This window comes from Nicotiana sylvestris, chromosome 9, assembly GCF_000393655.2.
Source record: "Nicotiana sylvestris chromosome 9, ASM39365v2, whole genome shotgun sequence".
NCBI classification, from domain to species: domain Eukaryota; kingdom Viridiplantae; phylum Streptophyta; class Magnoliopsida; order Solanales; family Solanaceae; genus Nicotiana; species Nicotiana sylvestris.
The window spans coordinates 70,048,237-70,063,930 of record NC_091065.1 but is presented as its reverse complement, the minus strand read 5'-3'; the positions used below and the strand labels follow the sequence as shown (position 1 = coordinate 70,063,930).

Sequence of the window (15,694 nt, the reverse complement as noted above, 5' to 3'; positions counted from 1 at the left end):
CAGTCGTCCGAGAGGAAGATGTCCCTCTTCCCAGTCCCCAGTTTATGGGAATTTTGGGCATAATTATTTTGCCCCCTCCAGAGATCCATAGAGGAGGATGAGTGTCTCCCTTTCGGTTTTCGGATGCTATCTACTATCCCTGCTGGTGGAACTTGCTAATTATCTGAAGCCTCTGGCTTTAGAAAGGATATAAATAAAATGCAATCTATTTCGGGAGAGTGTTTGTTGAACAATGCCATGCATAACGCAGTAGCAGTAAAATCTTTCTTTCCTCTATTGTTTCTTCTATTGTTGTTATGGCAAGGTTTTTAGTTTGTACTTCTGTTTTGCAGGCTAACTTCCTTGCATCCGAGGGCCTTCAGAGGTTGATTCTTGATAAGGTGGAACTTACCTTCGAGCGGGATCCATTGTTGGCCGAGCGAGACCAAATGTTGCTCGGCTCCTAGAACTGGAAGCACAAGCTGCTGAGGCCGTTGAGTTGGAGGCTCGGTTGTAGCAAATCGAGCAAGAGGTAGTGACCCTCGGCCAAGATGCCACCCTATTAAGGGTACAGTTTGAAGAAGCTAGGGCAAAGTGGGTTGAGATCCACAATGTCGTTCTTGCTGCATCCGATCGCGAGGCTGCCTCTACTGAAAGATTAAATAATTTGGAGGCGACCTTGAACTCCAAAGCTGAAGAAGTTGCTTGTGCCGAGGAAAAGTATGCCCGATTGGAAGAGAGGCATAAGTGGGTTATAGAGAATAATAAAGTATTTAACTCCACTATCCGTGACCTTGATTTTAGCCTCCGGGCCATTAGATCCGAGCGGGATAACCTTTCGACTGAGGTTGACCGTCTTAATGAAGAACTTTAGCGATAAGTGGCTTCCCTTGTTGTTGAAAAAACATATTCTATGTATAGCATGAGGAGAAAAACCTTGGAAGAGTCCAAATCGGGCGTCATTGACTTTGATGCCGAAATCGCTAAGGTTCGTGAGCTGGAGTCAACTGCCCGACGGGGTCTCCTGGTTCAACATGATGCTACTGACTCTTCTAGTTCCGGTTCCGAGTTCTCGGGAACTGAAGAAGAACCGGAAGGGGATGATGCTGAAGGCCAAGATGGTGAAGGCCAAGATATTGAGCCAACGGCTAATCCACCTACTTCTCCCGGGAGTGCAAATGCTTCTTTTCCTTCGGATTTTGGGGGTGCAGTAGTTCAACTTTTTACTTTCTTTTCTTTTCCATACCTTTGTATTTGTGTTGCTTGGCACGTTTGCTATGGATGGAATTATTTTTTCGTTTAAGTATTGTGCAATTATTTCTTTTTGCGTACTTTTCGTTTAAGTATTATGCAAGTTTTTCTATTTGCATCGAATTATGCAAGGCTTCAGGTGTATTTTTCCCCGAGAGCATTTGAATTCCGAGCATAAGCTCTTCCGGAATCAACCCCTTACCATGAGGGTTTCATAAGAGAGTTCCCTCTTATGTTTACGGTGCTCTTGAACAGGACATCTCCTGTTCATTATGGCATTAGCATTTGAAGTACTTGTTTAACTTTCAAATGATAAAATTAATTCATTGATAGGACAAGAAACAAGATAAAAATAAAAGGACTTTACTTTATTCCTTCCATTTTCAAAAGTATATAATCATTCGTTGTGCTAAAAAGAAATTGTCATTACTTGTGACTAACTTATACAACTTGTTTCTATGGGGCTGGCCGCACAGTCCCCGATCCCGATGATACAACTATGTTTTCGGGTTTCATATTTCTGGTCGATGTGGAAATCATTGTTGTTGTATTCTTATATCATTCCCCCAGTGTTCGAATGCGAAGAATGCGAACTTGAATACTGGAAGTCTTGCTTCTTTGAAGATTCCACTATTTAATGGTTAGATAATCTTTAGTTTGATAGTAAGTTTCACTTCCCCTTAGGAACTTTGTTATCGAGCCAAAGACTATCTAACAACCCTACAGTGGCCTGCACTCGTGAACGGTCAGGTAACTCTTTTCCCGATAGAAAATTTTACTTTCCGGTCGGAACTTTGCTACCAAGCAAAAGATTATCTAACCGCTCCATAGGGATTCGTTGTCTGTGTGCCTTGTCATTTTAAGGTCTTATATCCGCTGACGAAGCTTCCTTCGTAGTATGCTTTCCGTTGTTGCCTTGTTAAAAACCTTGCCAGAAAAACCCAATTGGAACAAAAACTGGATGAAGGGAAAAAGAGTGCAGCACATACTTTCAGTATAGGTGATGTTCGTCAACAATAGTACCTTTTGAGGTGTGCCACATTCTAGTTTCTCGGCAACTTTTTCCATCTTAATTTTCCAATTCGTATAACCCTTTTCTGGTGATAGTTGAAATTCGGTAGGGGCCTTCCCATGTTGGACCCAGCTTCTCTGCGTTGAGCTCCCGGGTGTTCTGAGTTACTTTCCTTAAAATCAAGTCTCCTACTTTGAAATAATGGACGTTGGCTCTTCGATTGCAATATCTTTCCATTCTCTACTTTTGGGATGCCATTCTTATATGCGCCAAGTCCCTACGTTCGTCAAGCAGTTCCAATTCGACCAACATTGCTTCATTATTTGTTTCTTCATTCGCCCGGAAATATCTCAAGGTAGGTTCCCCTAATTCCACTGGAATCAAGGATTCTGCTCCGTATACAAGAGAGAAAGGAGTTTCCCCCTTCTTGATTTAGCCATTGTTTGATATGCCTATAACACTCATGGTAGCTCTTCCGGTCTATTTACCTTTGGCTGCTTCCAATCTCTTTTTGAGATTTTGGATAATCACTTTGTTTGTTGATTTTGCTTGACCGTCTGCACTCAGGTGATAAGGTGACGATGTGATCCTTTTTATTTTCAAATATTCAAGGAATTTAGTTACCTTTACACCTATAAATTGTGTCCAATTATCGTAGGCTATCTCTTTTGATATCCCAAGTCTTCAAATTATATTTTTCCACAAGAAATATACCACTTCGCATTCGCAGATCTTCAGGTAAGGACCCATTTCAACCCACTTAGAAAATTAGTCAGTTAAAATCAAAAGAAATCTTACCTTACCGGGGGATGGCGGCAACAGACCGACAATATCCTTCCCCCACTTCATGAACAACCATAGAGATAAAACTGAATGTAATAGCTCTACCGGTTGATGTACTAATGGTGCGTGGTGTTGACATTTATCACATTTCTGAACATAAGCCTTGGCGTCTTGTTCCATACGAGGCCAGTAGTATCCTTCCCAAATTAATTTTAACACTAAGGAATCCGCGCCCGAGTGATTTCTACAGATCCCTTCATGGACTTCCTGCATGACATAGTTGGCTTCGGAAGCTCCCAGACATCGGGCCAACGGGCCTTAGAAGGATCTTCTATAGAGTTGACCTCCCTTGAAGCTGTATCGAGCTGCTTTAGAGCGCAGTGCCCGATATGCCTTGGGATCTTCAGGTAATTTTTCGTGCTTGAGATAGTCAATGATCTCATTTCGCCAGTCCCAGACACAATTGGTTGCGTTTACTTCGTAATAGCCGGAAAGCTTATATATTTGACGGTCCCGGAGGGTCCGTTGGAAAATATGGGACTTAGGCGTATTCCCGAAATTAAATTCCGAGGTCCCAAGCCCGAGAAATAAAAATTTTAAAGTAAATTGTTTAAAAGGATTTGGAAATGAATTTTGATTAGAACATGTTGGTATCGGGCCCATATTTTTGGTTCCGGCGCCCGATACAGGTCTTAAATGTGATTTAAGATAATTCTGTGAAGTTTGGTAAGAAACGGATGTCATTTGACGTGATTCGGACCTTAAATGCAAAATTTGATGTTTTAAGAAGTTTTAAAATATTTCATCAATTTTGAGGTTTAATTCGTTGTTTAAGGGGCTATTTTGGCGATTTGATCGCACAAATAAATTCATATGATGTTTTTGAGTTAGTACGTATGTTTGGTTTGGAGCCCCGAGGGCTCGTGTGAGTTTCGGATGTGTTTCGGAAGGTTTTTGAACTCATAAAAGTTGCAGGTTTTTTTCAGTTCTGGTGTGCTGGTATTTTCTTCTTCGCGTTCGTGGGAGGACCCTCGCGAACGCGAAGCTTTGGGGGGTCTTCCCTTCGCGAATGCGGGCTTGGTAACGTGAACGCGAAGGCTTATGAGCCTGGGCAGGGGGAGGGATATTATACCCTATGCGAATGCGACCTCCTAGTCGCGAACGCGATGGCTCGAGGAGTTAATGCTCCGCGAATGCGAGCCCGGTTACGCAAACGCGAAGGTCTCTCAGGCGTAGCTCACCGCGAACGCGAAGACCAAATTCGCCCAGTTATTTTAAGTTCCAAAAATAGAATGCATTATGGGATTTCCACCATTTTTCATGAACTTCATCTTCTCCACACCTCTTAGGGATTTGGGTAGAGTTAGGGCTTTTTGATAATTTGGGAATTTGACCCAGAGAGCTGCCTTCGCTTTTGGCCTTCCTTCGTAGATCTCCGGATTTCACCCCTACACACGAAATTCCACTCTCCTCTGTCTCACTCAAGTGAATTGGTTTCGAGAGCATTCCGCCAGTTTTTGGCGGCTTTCACTTTCAACCCGATTCACCGCCTACGTGCATTTTGGGGTCGGATTTCAAAGCAAAATATATATTCGGGATCGTGGGTGAATGAGTGATCGGATTTTGGTCCGAACCTCGTGTTTTGACAAAGCGGGCTTGGGGTCAATTTTTGATTTTTTGGGAAGAATGATAGGAAAGCTATAATTAAGCATTGAAATTGGATTGTTTAGCGTTTATTGATGTTAGTAAGTCGATTATGTCTAGATACAATTGATTTGGACTCAAATTCAAAAAGAAAGGCGGTGTTTGAGGCTTGAGTTGGTCGTGGAAGTTCGAGGTAAGTGTTCGGTCTAACCTTAGCTTGAGGGATTAGGAGTTGTGTCCTATTTGCTATTTGCTTCTTGTTGAGTACGACGTATAGGCATGGTGACGAGTATCTATACGTTGGTGTCGAGCATGACCGTGAGTCTTAAATTGCAATTTATTTTGTGTTCTTAAATAGTACTACAGATGTTTTAAATGATGATTCTCGATATTGAGCAAGGATTAAGTTTGTTTTCGTGGAAATCACTTATGATTGAGTATTGGTGTTAGCTGAGATGAGTAGAAGTTGGGTTAAGATTGGTTATAGTTGTTTCTCCCTTGCCGGGACGTATTTACTTTTATTGTCGAATCCCTTGCCGGGATAGTGTAGCTTATTGTTGATCCCTTGCCGGGACTCTTGGTATGGTTGTTGCTAAAGGTATATAAATGTTATGTTTGATCGGGTTGCACGCCGCAACAATACTATATATGGAATGGGTTGCATGCCGCAACAATGTTATGTTGGATTGGGTTGCACGCCGCAACAATACTATATATGGAACGGGTTGCACGCCACAACAATGTTATCTTGGATCAGGTTGCACGCCGCAACAATGTTATATTGGATCGGATTGCACGCCGCAACAGTGATATAAATGGATCGGGTTGCACGCCGCAACAGTGTTGAATGATAGGGACCGGGTTGCGCGCCGCAACAGTTTTATTATGGCTTTGTTGTAAATCTTGAATTGTTCTCTCATATTTCTCTTAAGTTTCTGCTGGATTCGATATTTCCCCCGTAGCATGTACCCCTCCCATGTTAATTGTTTATTCCTGTTTATTTTTCGATGTATATTTTATAACTACACAGGTTTATCTGGAATCTGGTCCTAGCCTCGTCACTACCTCGCCGGGGTTAGGACAGGAACTTACTAGCACATGGGGTTGGTTGTGCTGATGCTACACTCTGCACTATGTGCAGATTCCGAAGCAACTTTTGGATAGTAGCACTTGAGAAGCCTGCCTTAGTCCAGCCAGAGATCCCGAGGTATTCCTGTAGGCGTCCACAGGCCCAACGTTCTCTTCTACTTTATTATTTACTCTGTTTTCATTAGATTTCGAGACAGATTGTATTTCTTTCAGACACTTGTTGTAGTAATCTTAGTCCGTCCGTGATTTTGTGACTCCACATTCCGAGTAGAGATGTGTGTTGTCATTATCGTACTGGTATTGGTTATTATATTAGATTAAGTCTTCCGTTTGATTTCATTTATCGTTAATATCTAAATGTTGGATACCTGTTAATTCAGATTGTTAAAAAGGGTTAAAAATGAAAGAGTTAGAAATTTTCTATGTTTAGTGGCTTGCCTAGCTTCTACAAGTATGCGCCATCACGACTCCCGAGGGTGGGAAATTCGGGTCGTGACAAGTTGGCATCAAAGCTCTAGGTTACATAGGTCTCACAATTCACAAACAAGCTTAGTAGAGTTTGAGGGATCGATACGGAGACGTATGTATTTATCCCCCAGAGGCTACAAAGTTAGGAAACATTCCACTTTTATTCTTTCCTGTCATGCGGATTGGTTTCTCAATGCTAATTGAAATTCTACTCTGTTCTTTCGCAGATGGCGAGAACACGCGCTTCCTCATCCACTGACCAGCAGCCCGAGCCCCCAGCAACAGCTCCCATGAGGGACAGAGGGCGAGGCCGTGCTAGAGGCCGAGATAGGGGTAGAGCTCAACCCTGGGCAGCAGCACCTGCAGCGGAGCCTCAGGTTGACTTTGGTGATGAGGTTTCGGCCCCAGCATTTCCGGTGGGCCCAGCTCAGGTCCTAGAGGGGTTTATTGCTACCCCAGTACTTCAAGATGCTCTGGTCCGTCTAGTCGGCCTTATGGAGAGTGTCACTCGGGCAGGCTTGCTTCCTGTAGCACCAGCCATCTCTCAGGTTGGAGGAGGAGCCCAGACTCCTGCTACTCGCACCCCGGAGCAGGTAGCTCCCCAGTTTCAGACTCCAGTAGATCAGCCAGTTAGAGCAGTTCAGCTGGGTGTGGTAGCTCAGACCGGTGATGGAGTAGCTATGTCTGTCGATGCCTTGTGGAGGTTGGATAGGTTCACCAAGTTCTTTACTACTACTTTCAGCGGTGGATCTACTAAGGATCCCTAGGATTATCTAGATAGCTGTTATGAGGTTCTCAGGAACATGGGGATAGTTGAGACCAATGGGGTTGATTTTGCCACTTTTCGCTTATCTGGATCCACCAAGATTTGGTGGAGGGATTTCTGTTTGGTTAGACCAGCCAGATCGCCAGCTTTGACTTGGGAGCAGTTTACTCAACTATTTTTGGAGAAGTTTCTCCCCATCACTCAGAGAAAGGCCTATCGGAGGCAGTTTGAGCGTCTCCAGTAGGGTTCCATTACTGTTACCCAGTATGAGACCAGATTCATCGACTTGGTTCGTCATGCTCTTGTCATTCTTCCCACCGAGAGAGAGAGAGGGTGAGGAGGTTCATTGATGGACTTATTTAGCCGATTCGTCTTCAGATGGCTAGGGAGACTGGGAGTGAGATTACTTTCCAAGAGGCGGTCAATGTGGCCAGGAGAGTGGAGATGGTTCTATCGCAGGGAGGTGGTCATGGGTCGGACAAGAGGCCCCATTATTCAAGAAGATTCAGTGGTGCCTCGTCTAGAGGCAGGGATTCGTATGGTAGAGGCCATCCTCCTAGGCCCTTTCAGTCAGCGCTTCAAGTGGCCGTGGTTCTCACATGCAGTATTTGGATTAGCAGCCCTACAGTGCACCACCAGCTCCTATCAGTGCACCGCCACTCTAGAGTTTTTGGGGTGGTCATTCAGGTCGCCAGGGTCAGTCTCAGTTTCCTCAGCCGCAACACTCAGGTGGATGTTTTAAGTGTGGTGATTATGGTCATATCAGGAGAGCTTGTCCGATATTGGTAGGTACTCAGTCGCAGCAACAGGGTTCCCGTGCTATAGTTCAGGCACCAGGTGTTCCACAAACCGCCCAGCCAGCTATAGGTGGGGGTAGAGGTGCGAGAGGTGGAGGTAGAGGTGCTAGAGGTGGAGCTCGGACCGCTAGAGGTGGAGGCCAGCCAGCTACAGGCAGTCCCAGAGAGGTAGTCCAAGGTGGTGGGGCCCAGCCCCAATGTTATGCTCTTCCAGCCAGGCCTGAGGCTGAGACTTTAGATGCAGTAATCACAGGTACTGTTCTGGTTTGTGGCAGAGATGCTTCCGTTTTATTTGATCCAGGGTCTACGTACTCCTATGTGTCATCTTATTTTGCACCGTATCTGGTCATGCCTAGTGATTCCTTGAGTTCCCCCGTATATGTGTCTACACTGGTGGGTGATTCTATTGTGGTAAATCGAGTCCATCGCTCTTGTATAGTTGTGATTGGAGGTCTTGAGACCCACGTAGATTTGTTGCTTCTGGACATGGTTGATTTCGATGTTATATTGGGGATAGACTAGCTATCACCTTACCATGCTATCTTGGATTATCATGCCAAGACTGTGACCTTAGCCTTACCGGGTTTACCTCGTTTAGAGTGAAGAGGGACTCCTGGTCATTTTACCCATAGTGTTATTTCTTATGTGAAGGCTCGGCATATGGTCGAGAAGGGGTGTTTGGCCTATTCGGCATATGTTCGTGATTCTAGTGCTGAGGTTCCTTCTATTGTTTATGTGCCTGTTGTTCTTGAGTTTCCTGAGGTTTTCCCTTCAGACCTGCCGGGTATGCCACCCGATAGAGATATTGACTTTTGTATTGATTTGGCTCCGGGCACTCAGCCCATTTTTATCCTGCCGTATCATATGGCCCCGCCTGAGTTGAAAGAGTTGAAGGAGCAATTGCAAGACTTGCTTGAGAAGGGTTTCATTAGGCCGAGTGTTTAGCCTTGGGGTGCGCCAGTGTTGTTTTTTAAGAAGAAGGAGAGATCGATGAGAATGTGTATTGATTACCGGCAGTTGAACAAGGTTACGATCAAGAATATGTATCCATTGCCAAGGATTGATGATTTGTTTGATCAGCTTCAGGGTGCTAAGGTATTTTCAAAGATTTACTTGAGATCTGGCTACCATCAGTTGAGGATTAGGGCATCCGATGTCCCTAAGATAGCCTTTTGCACTCGGTACGGGCATTATGAGTTCTTGGTGATGTCATTCGGTTTGACGAATGTCCCAGCAACTTTTATGGATTTGATGAACCGAGTGTTCTGTCCTTATTTGGATTTGTTCGTGATAGTCTTCATTGATGATATTTTGATCTATTCCCGCAGCCGGGAGGAGCACGTGCAACATCTTAGAGTGGTTCTTCAGACCTTGAGGGATAGTCAGTTATATGCTAAGTTCTCGAAGTGTGAGTTTTGGTTGAGTTTAGTTGCATTCCTGGGTCATGTTGTATCAGTAGAGGGTATTCAAGTCGATTCGAAGAAAACTGAGGCAGTCAAGGACTGGCCTAGACCAGCATTAACTACAGAAATTCGGAGTTTCTTGGGATTGGTAGGCTACTATCATTGGTTCGTGGAGGGGTTTTCATCTATCGCAACCCCGATGACCAGGTTGACCCAGAATGGTGCCCAGTTCAGATGGTTAGACGAGTATGAGGCGAGCTTTCAGAAACTCAAGACAGCTCTGACTACGGTACTGGTATTGGTTTTGCCCACAGGTTCAGGGCCTTATACAGTTTATTGTGATTCATCTCGTATTGGACTTGGTGCAGTGTTGATGCATGATGGCAAGGTCATTGCCTATGCTTCACGACAGTTGAAGATTCATGAGAAGAACTACCCGGTTCATGATTTGGAGTTGGCAGCCATTGTTCACGCATTGAAGATTTTGAGGCATTATCTGTATGGCGTGGCATGTGAGGTGTTCACGGATCAAAAGAGTCTTCAGTATTTGTTCAAGAAAAAGGAGTTGAATTTGAGGCAGAGGAGGTAGTTGGAGTTGTTGAAAGACTATAATATCATCATCTTATCTCATCCGGGAAAGGCCAATATGGTGGCCGATTCTTTGAGTAGGAAGTTAGCCAGTATGGGCAGTCTTGCTTATATTCCGGTCAGTGAGAGACCACTTGCTTTGGACATTCAGACTTTGGCCAATCAGTTTGTGAGGTTGGATGTTTCTGAGCCCAGCCGTGTGTTAGCTTGCACAGTCGCTCGTTCTTCAATATTGGAGCGTATTCGTGATCGGCAGTAAGATGATCCCCATTTGTGTGTCCTTAGAGACACGATGCAGCACGGAGGTGCCAAGCAAGTTACCTTAGGTGATGATGGAGTTTTGAGATTACAGGGTCGAGTTTGTATGCCTAATGTGGATGGACTCGGAGAGTTGATTTTAGAGGAGGCCCATAGCTCCCGGTACTCTATTCATCCAGGCGCCGCGAAGATGTATCAGGATTTGCGGCAGCATTATTGGTGACGGAGAATGAAGAAGGATATCCTTACATATGTGGCTCGGTGTTTGAATTGTCAGCAGGTTAAGTACGAGCATCAAAGGCCCGGTGGTTCATTTCAGAGGATTGAGATTCCCGAGTGGAAGTGGGAGCGAATCACTATGGATTTCGTTGTTGGACTCCCGCAGACTCGGAGGAAGTTCGACACAGTATGGGTCATTATTGATAGGCTGACCAAGTTAGCGCATTTCATTCCTGTGGCAGTCTCCTATTCTTCTGAGAGGTTAGCTGAGATCTATATCCGGGAGATTGTTCGCCTTCATGGTATGCCCATGTCTATCATTTCGGACCGAGGTACACAGTTTACCTCACGCTTCTGGAGAGTAGTTCAGCGAGAGTTGGGCACGCGGGTTGAGTTGAGCACAGTGTTTCATCCTCAGATAGACGGGCAGTCCGAGCGGACCATTTAGATTTTGGAGGATATGCTCCGAGCTTGTGTCATTGACTTTGGAGGCTCGTGGGATCAGTTTTTGCCTTTAGTAGAGTTTGCCTACAACAACAACTACCAATCGAGTATTCAGATGGCTCCTTATGAGGCTTTATATGGTAGGTGGTGTCGGTCTCCGGTTGGATGGTTTGAGCCGGGAGAGGCTCGGTTGTTGGGTACGGATCTAGTTCAGGATGCCTTGGACAAGGTCAGGATTATTCAGGATATGCTTCGTACAGCTCAGTCCAGGCAAAAGAGTTATACCGACCGCAAGGTTTGTGATTTGGCATTCATGGTCGGTGAGCGAGTATTGCTTCGAGTGTCGCCTATGAAGGGTGTGATGAGATTTGGGAAGAAGGGCAAGCTTAGCCCTAGGTTCATTGGCCCGTTTGAGATTCTTGATTGAGTTGGAGAGGTGGCTTATAAGACTTGCATTGCCGCCGAGCTTGGCAATCGTGTATCCAGTGTTTCATGTATCCATGCTTTAGAAGTATCACGGCGATCCATCCCACGTGTTAGATTTCAGCACTGTCCAGTTGGACAAGGACTTGTCTTATGAGGAGGAGCCGGTAGCTATCCTAGACCGGCAGGTTCATCAGTTGAGATCGAAGAGTTTTCCTTATGTTCGTGTTCAGTGGAGAGGTCAGTCTCCTGAGGCATCGACCTGGGAGTCCGAGCCCGATATGTGGAGCCGTTATCCCCATCTTTTCCCGGACTCAGGTACTTCCTTCTTCTGTCCGTTCGAGGACAAACAATTGTTTTAGAGGTGGAGAATGTGAATAAAATTCCGCATTCTGAGGCTTTAAAAACCTTTTTTAGCATTACCTCGATTTGTGTGCGTAGTCGAGCGCGTAGCCGGAAAGCTTATATGTGAAAATCTGTGAAAAATGATAAATTTTGACTATAGAATGAATTAATTTGACTTCGGTCAATTTTTTGGGTAAATGGACCCAAACCCATGTTTTGACGGTCTCGGAGGGTCCGTAGGAAAATACGGGACTTGGGCGTATGCCCGGAATCGAATTCCGAGGTCCCAAGCCCGAGAAATAAATTTTTAAAAGAAAATTGTTTTCCAAATTGTTTAAAGGATTTGGAAATGAATTTTGATTAGAACATGTTGGTATCGGGCCTGTATTTTTGGTTCTGACGCCTGATACAAGTCTTATATGTGATTTAATATAATTCTGTGAAGTTTGGTAAGAAACGGATGTCATTTGACGTTAATCGGACCTTAAATGCAAAATTTGATGTTTTAAGAAGATTTGAAATATTTTATCGATTTTGAGGTTTAATTCGTTGTTTAAGGGGTTATTTTGGCGATTTGATCGCACGTATAAGTTCATATGATGTTTTTGAGTTAGTACGTATGTTTGGTTTGGAGCCCCGAGGGCTCGGGTGAGTTTCGGAAGGTTTTTGAACTCATAAACTTTGCAGGTTTTTTTCAGTTCTGGTGTGCTGGTATTTTCTTCTTCGCGTTCGCGGGAGGACCCTTGCGAACGCAATGAGATATTCATGCTGAAAGAAATTTCCTTCTACGCGAATGCGTGACCCAGGTTGCGAATGCGAACTCTGGGGGGTCTTCCCTTTGCGAACGCGGGCCTGGTAACGCGAACGCGAAGGCTTATGAGCCTGGGTAGGGGGAGGGATATTATACCCTATGCGAAGCGAACTCCTGGCCGCGAACGCGATGGCTCAAGGAGTTAATGCTCCGCGAACGTGAGCTCGTTTATGCAAATGCGAAGGTCTCTCAGGCCTAGCTCATCGCGAACGCGAAGACCAAATTCGCCCAGTTATTTTAAGTTCCAAAAACAGAATGCATTACGAGATTTTCACCATTTTTCATAAACTTCATCTTCTCCACACCTCTTGGGAGATTTTTGAAGAGGAACTTCACCATAGCTTCACAGGTATGTAATCCTAAGCTCGTTTTCTTCCATTTTTATCAACGCCCACTAGATTTCTAGGCTTAAAACATGAGATTAAGGGTAGATAGGGATTTGGGTAGAGTTAGGGCTTTTTGATTATTTGGGAATTTGACCTCGTTTCGGGGTCGGATTTCAAAAACAAAATATATTCGGGCTCGTGGGTGAATGGTGATCTGATTTTTGTCCGAACCTCGTGTTTTGAACAAGCGGGCCCGGGGTCAATTTTTGACTTTTTGGGAAGAATGATGGGAAAGCTATAATTAAGCATTAGAATTGGATTGATTAGCGTTTATTGATGTTAGTAAGTCGATTATGTCTAGATACAATTGATTTAGAGTCAAATTCAAAAGGAAAGGCGGTGTTTGAGGCTTGAGTTATCCGTGGAAGTTCGAGGTAAGTGTTCGGTCTAACCTTAGCTTGAGGGATTAGGAGTTGTGTCCTATTTGCTATTTGCTTCTTGTTGAGTACGACGTATACGCATGGTGACGAGTATCTATACGTTGGTGTCGAGCATGACCGTGAGTCTTAAATTGCAATTTATTTTGTGTTCTTAAATAGTACTACAGATGTTTTAAATGATGATTCTTAATATTGAGCAAGGATTAAGTTTGTTTTCGTGGAAATCACTTATGATTGAGTATTGGTGTTAGCTGATATGAGTAGAAGTTGGGTTAAGATTGGTTATAGTTGTTTCTCCCTTGCCGGGACGTATTTACTTTTACTGTTGAATCCCTTGTCGGGATAGTGTAGCTTATTGTTGTTCCCTTGCCGGGACTCTTGGTATGGTTGTTGCTAAAGGTATATAAATGTTATGTTGGATAGGGTTGCAAGCCGCAATAATACTATATGTAGAACGGGTTGCACGCCGCAACAATGTTATATTGGATCGGGTTGCACGCCGCAACAATACTATATATGGATCGGGTTGCATGCCGCAACAATGTTATGTTGGATCGGGTTGCATGCCGCAACAATACTATATATGGAACAGGTTGCACGCCGCAACAATGTTATATTGGGTCGGATTGCACGCCGCAATAGTGATATAAATGGATCGGGTTGCACACCGCAACAGTGTTAAATGATAGGGATCGGGTTGCGCGCCGCAACAGTGTTATTATGGCTTTGTTGTAAATCTTGAATTGTTCTCTCATATTTCTCTTAAGTTTCTGCAGGATTTGATATTTCCCTCGTAGCATGTACCCCTCCCATGTTAATTGTTTATTCCTTTTTATTTTCCGCTATATATTATATAACTGCACAGGTTTATCTGGAGTTTGTTCCTAGCCTCGTCACTACCTTGCCGGGGTTAGGCCAGGCACTTACCAGCACACAGGGTCGGTTGTGCTGATGCTACACTCTGCACTATCTGCAGATTTCGAAGTAGCTTTTGGACAGTAGCTCTTGGGGAGCCTGCTTTCAGTCCAGCCAGAGATCCCGAGGTAGTCCTGCAAGCGTCCGCAGGCCCGGCGTTCTCTTCTACTTTATTATGTACTCTGTTTTCATTAGATTTCGAGACAAATTGTATTTGTTTCAGACATTTGTTGTAGTAATCTTAGTCCGTCCATGATATTGTGACACCAGATTCCGGGGAGAGAAGTGTGTTGTCATTATCGTACTGGTCTTGGTTATTATATTAGATTAAGTCTTCTGCTTGATTTCATTTATCGTTAATATCTAAATGTTGGATACCTGTTAATTCAGATTGTTAAAAAAGATTAAAAATGAAAGAGTTAGAAATTTTCTATGTTTAGTGGTTTGCCTAGCTTCTACGAGTAGGCGCCATCATGACTCCCAAGGGTGGGAAAACCGGGTCGTGACATTACCTTGGTCTATGAACGGGAAGGATGAAAGTGTGTCAGTATGCTAATTCCTCATCCGCTAATCAGCCCTTCCCGTAGGTTCTTTTCTCAAAGAATAAAGAATTGGAGGAGGGAAATCTTGATAGAATTTTAAAAAGCAAACAACAAGTCGAAGGCAATAAAATATGAAAAATGTATTTATTTTTCAAATTTCTAAGCTAAGATTAAACAAAAGGATTCGCAAATAAAAGTGCTAATGCTACAACCAGTCCATAAATTGTTAATGCTTCCATAAAAGCTAGACTAAGCAATAGCGTACCACAAATTTTTCCCTCTGCCTCAGGCTGTCTCGCGATACCCTCTATAGCTTGACCCGCAGCAGTTCCTTGACCAACTCCGGGTCTAATAGAAGCAAGCCCTATGGCCAATCCAACAGCAATAATGGAAGCGGCAAAAATCAGTGGATTCATGATAAGTTCCTCGTACCAAAAAAAAAAGAAATGGTTAATGATACAATCAACCAATGAGTTATGACTTAATTATTCCTTCGCTAGGACTCATCCAGTCGAAGTAACTAAGAACTTCGGATTGAAGTAATAAGATTATTGAATCATCAGAACTACTTCAATATATATTTTTTACTTTTTAGCCATAGAGTCTTTCTTAACCCATACGACTTTCGTTCTTCCATTTCTTGGTTCAAACTGTTAGTTGAATTATTTCTTGATTTCATCCGTTTATTCATTCAATTCACAGTCACAAGGGGCCGGAAGGACTTCTAGTATATTAGAATCCCCTAGAGTAGTAAAATATATCTTTTGTTCATTTCATATATAACTAGCACTAGTCAATATCTAATATCACATATACATGTCTTTCTTCCATAACGTAAACCAAGCATTCATCTTAGATTCATTCCTATTCGAGAATCAAGTGTCGAAACATCTAGAAGGGTCGGCTTATAGTTATTCAATTACATATACCTCCCTCTCCTAACCGACCCTTTCTAAAATACTCAAAAAGTCCTTTTTTTGTAAATTCTTTTGAACCTTACCTTTTCTTGTTATTCCACCTAGATAAATCTAAATGGACAAATTGATTAGGCCGCATAATTCCATATGTATAGAAATATCATTATTTGATTGATCTAAGTCCATGCAATTTATTAATAAAAATAAATAATTTATTTATTAATTATTAATATTTTGGTCAATCGTGGAATAAAATCAACTGAAAAGGAAATCG

The 15,694-nt window shown here is 43.4% G+C and overlaps 1 protein-coding gene across 1 annotated transcript; it reads left to right on the top strand.

Moving 5' to 3' along the window:
• The first annotated feature begins 901 nt into the window (after positions 1–901).
• LOC138877724 (uncharacterized) lies at positions 902–14,217 on the top strand. The gene is made up of 3 exons (XM_070157354.1): positions 902–1,189; positions 6,454–6,702; positions 14,185–14,217. Exons 1-3 carry the CDS (start codon positions 902–904, stop codon positions 14,215–14,217), a joined length of 570 nt encoding a protein of 189 aa, XP_070013455.1.
• Positions 14,218–15,694: the final 1,477 nt, after the last annotated feature.

What these genes read in the sequence shown, in the direction of transcription:
- LOC138877724 (XM_070157354.1), top strand. Translation starts at nt 902, where the DNA reads ATGAGGAGAAAAACCTTGGAAGAGTCCAAATCGGGCGTCATTGACTTT. An exon ending in CTTCGGATTTTGGGGGTGCA is followed by an intron (nt 1,190 to 6,453) that starts GTAGTTCAACTT and finishes GTTCTTTCGCAG; the next exon opens with ATGGCGAGAACACGCGCTTC. An exon ending in CAGTACTTCAAGATGCTCTG is followed by an intron (nt 6,703 to 14,184) that starts GTCCGTCTAGTC and finishes TATTTGTTTCAG; the next exon opens with ACATTTGTTGTAGTAATCTT.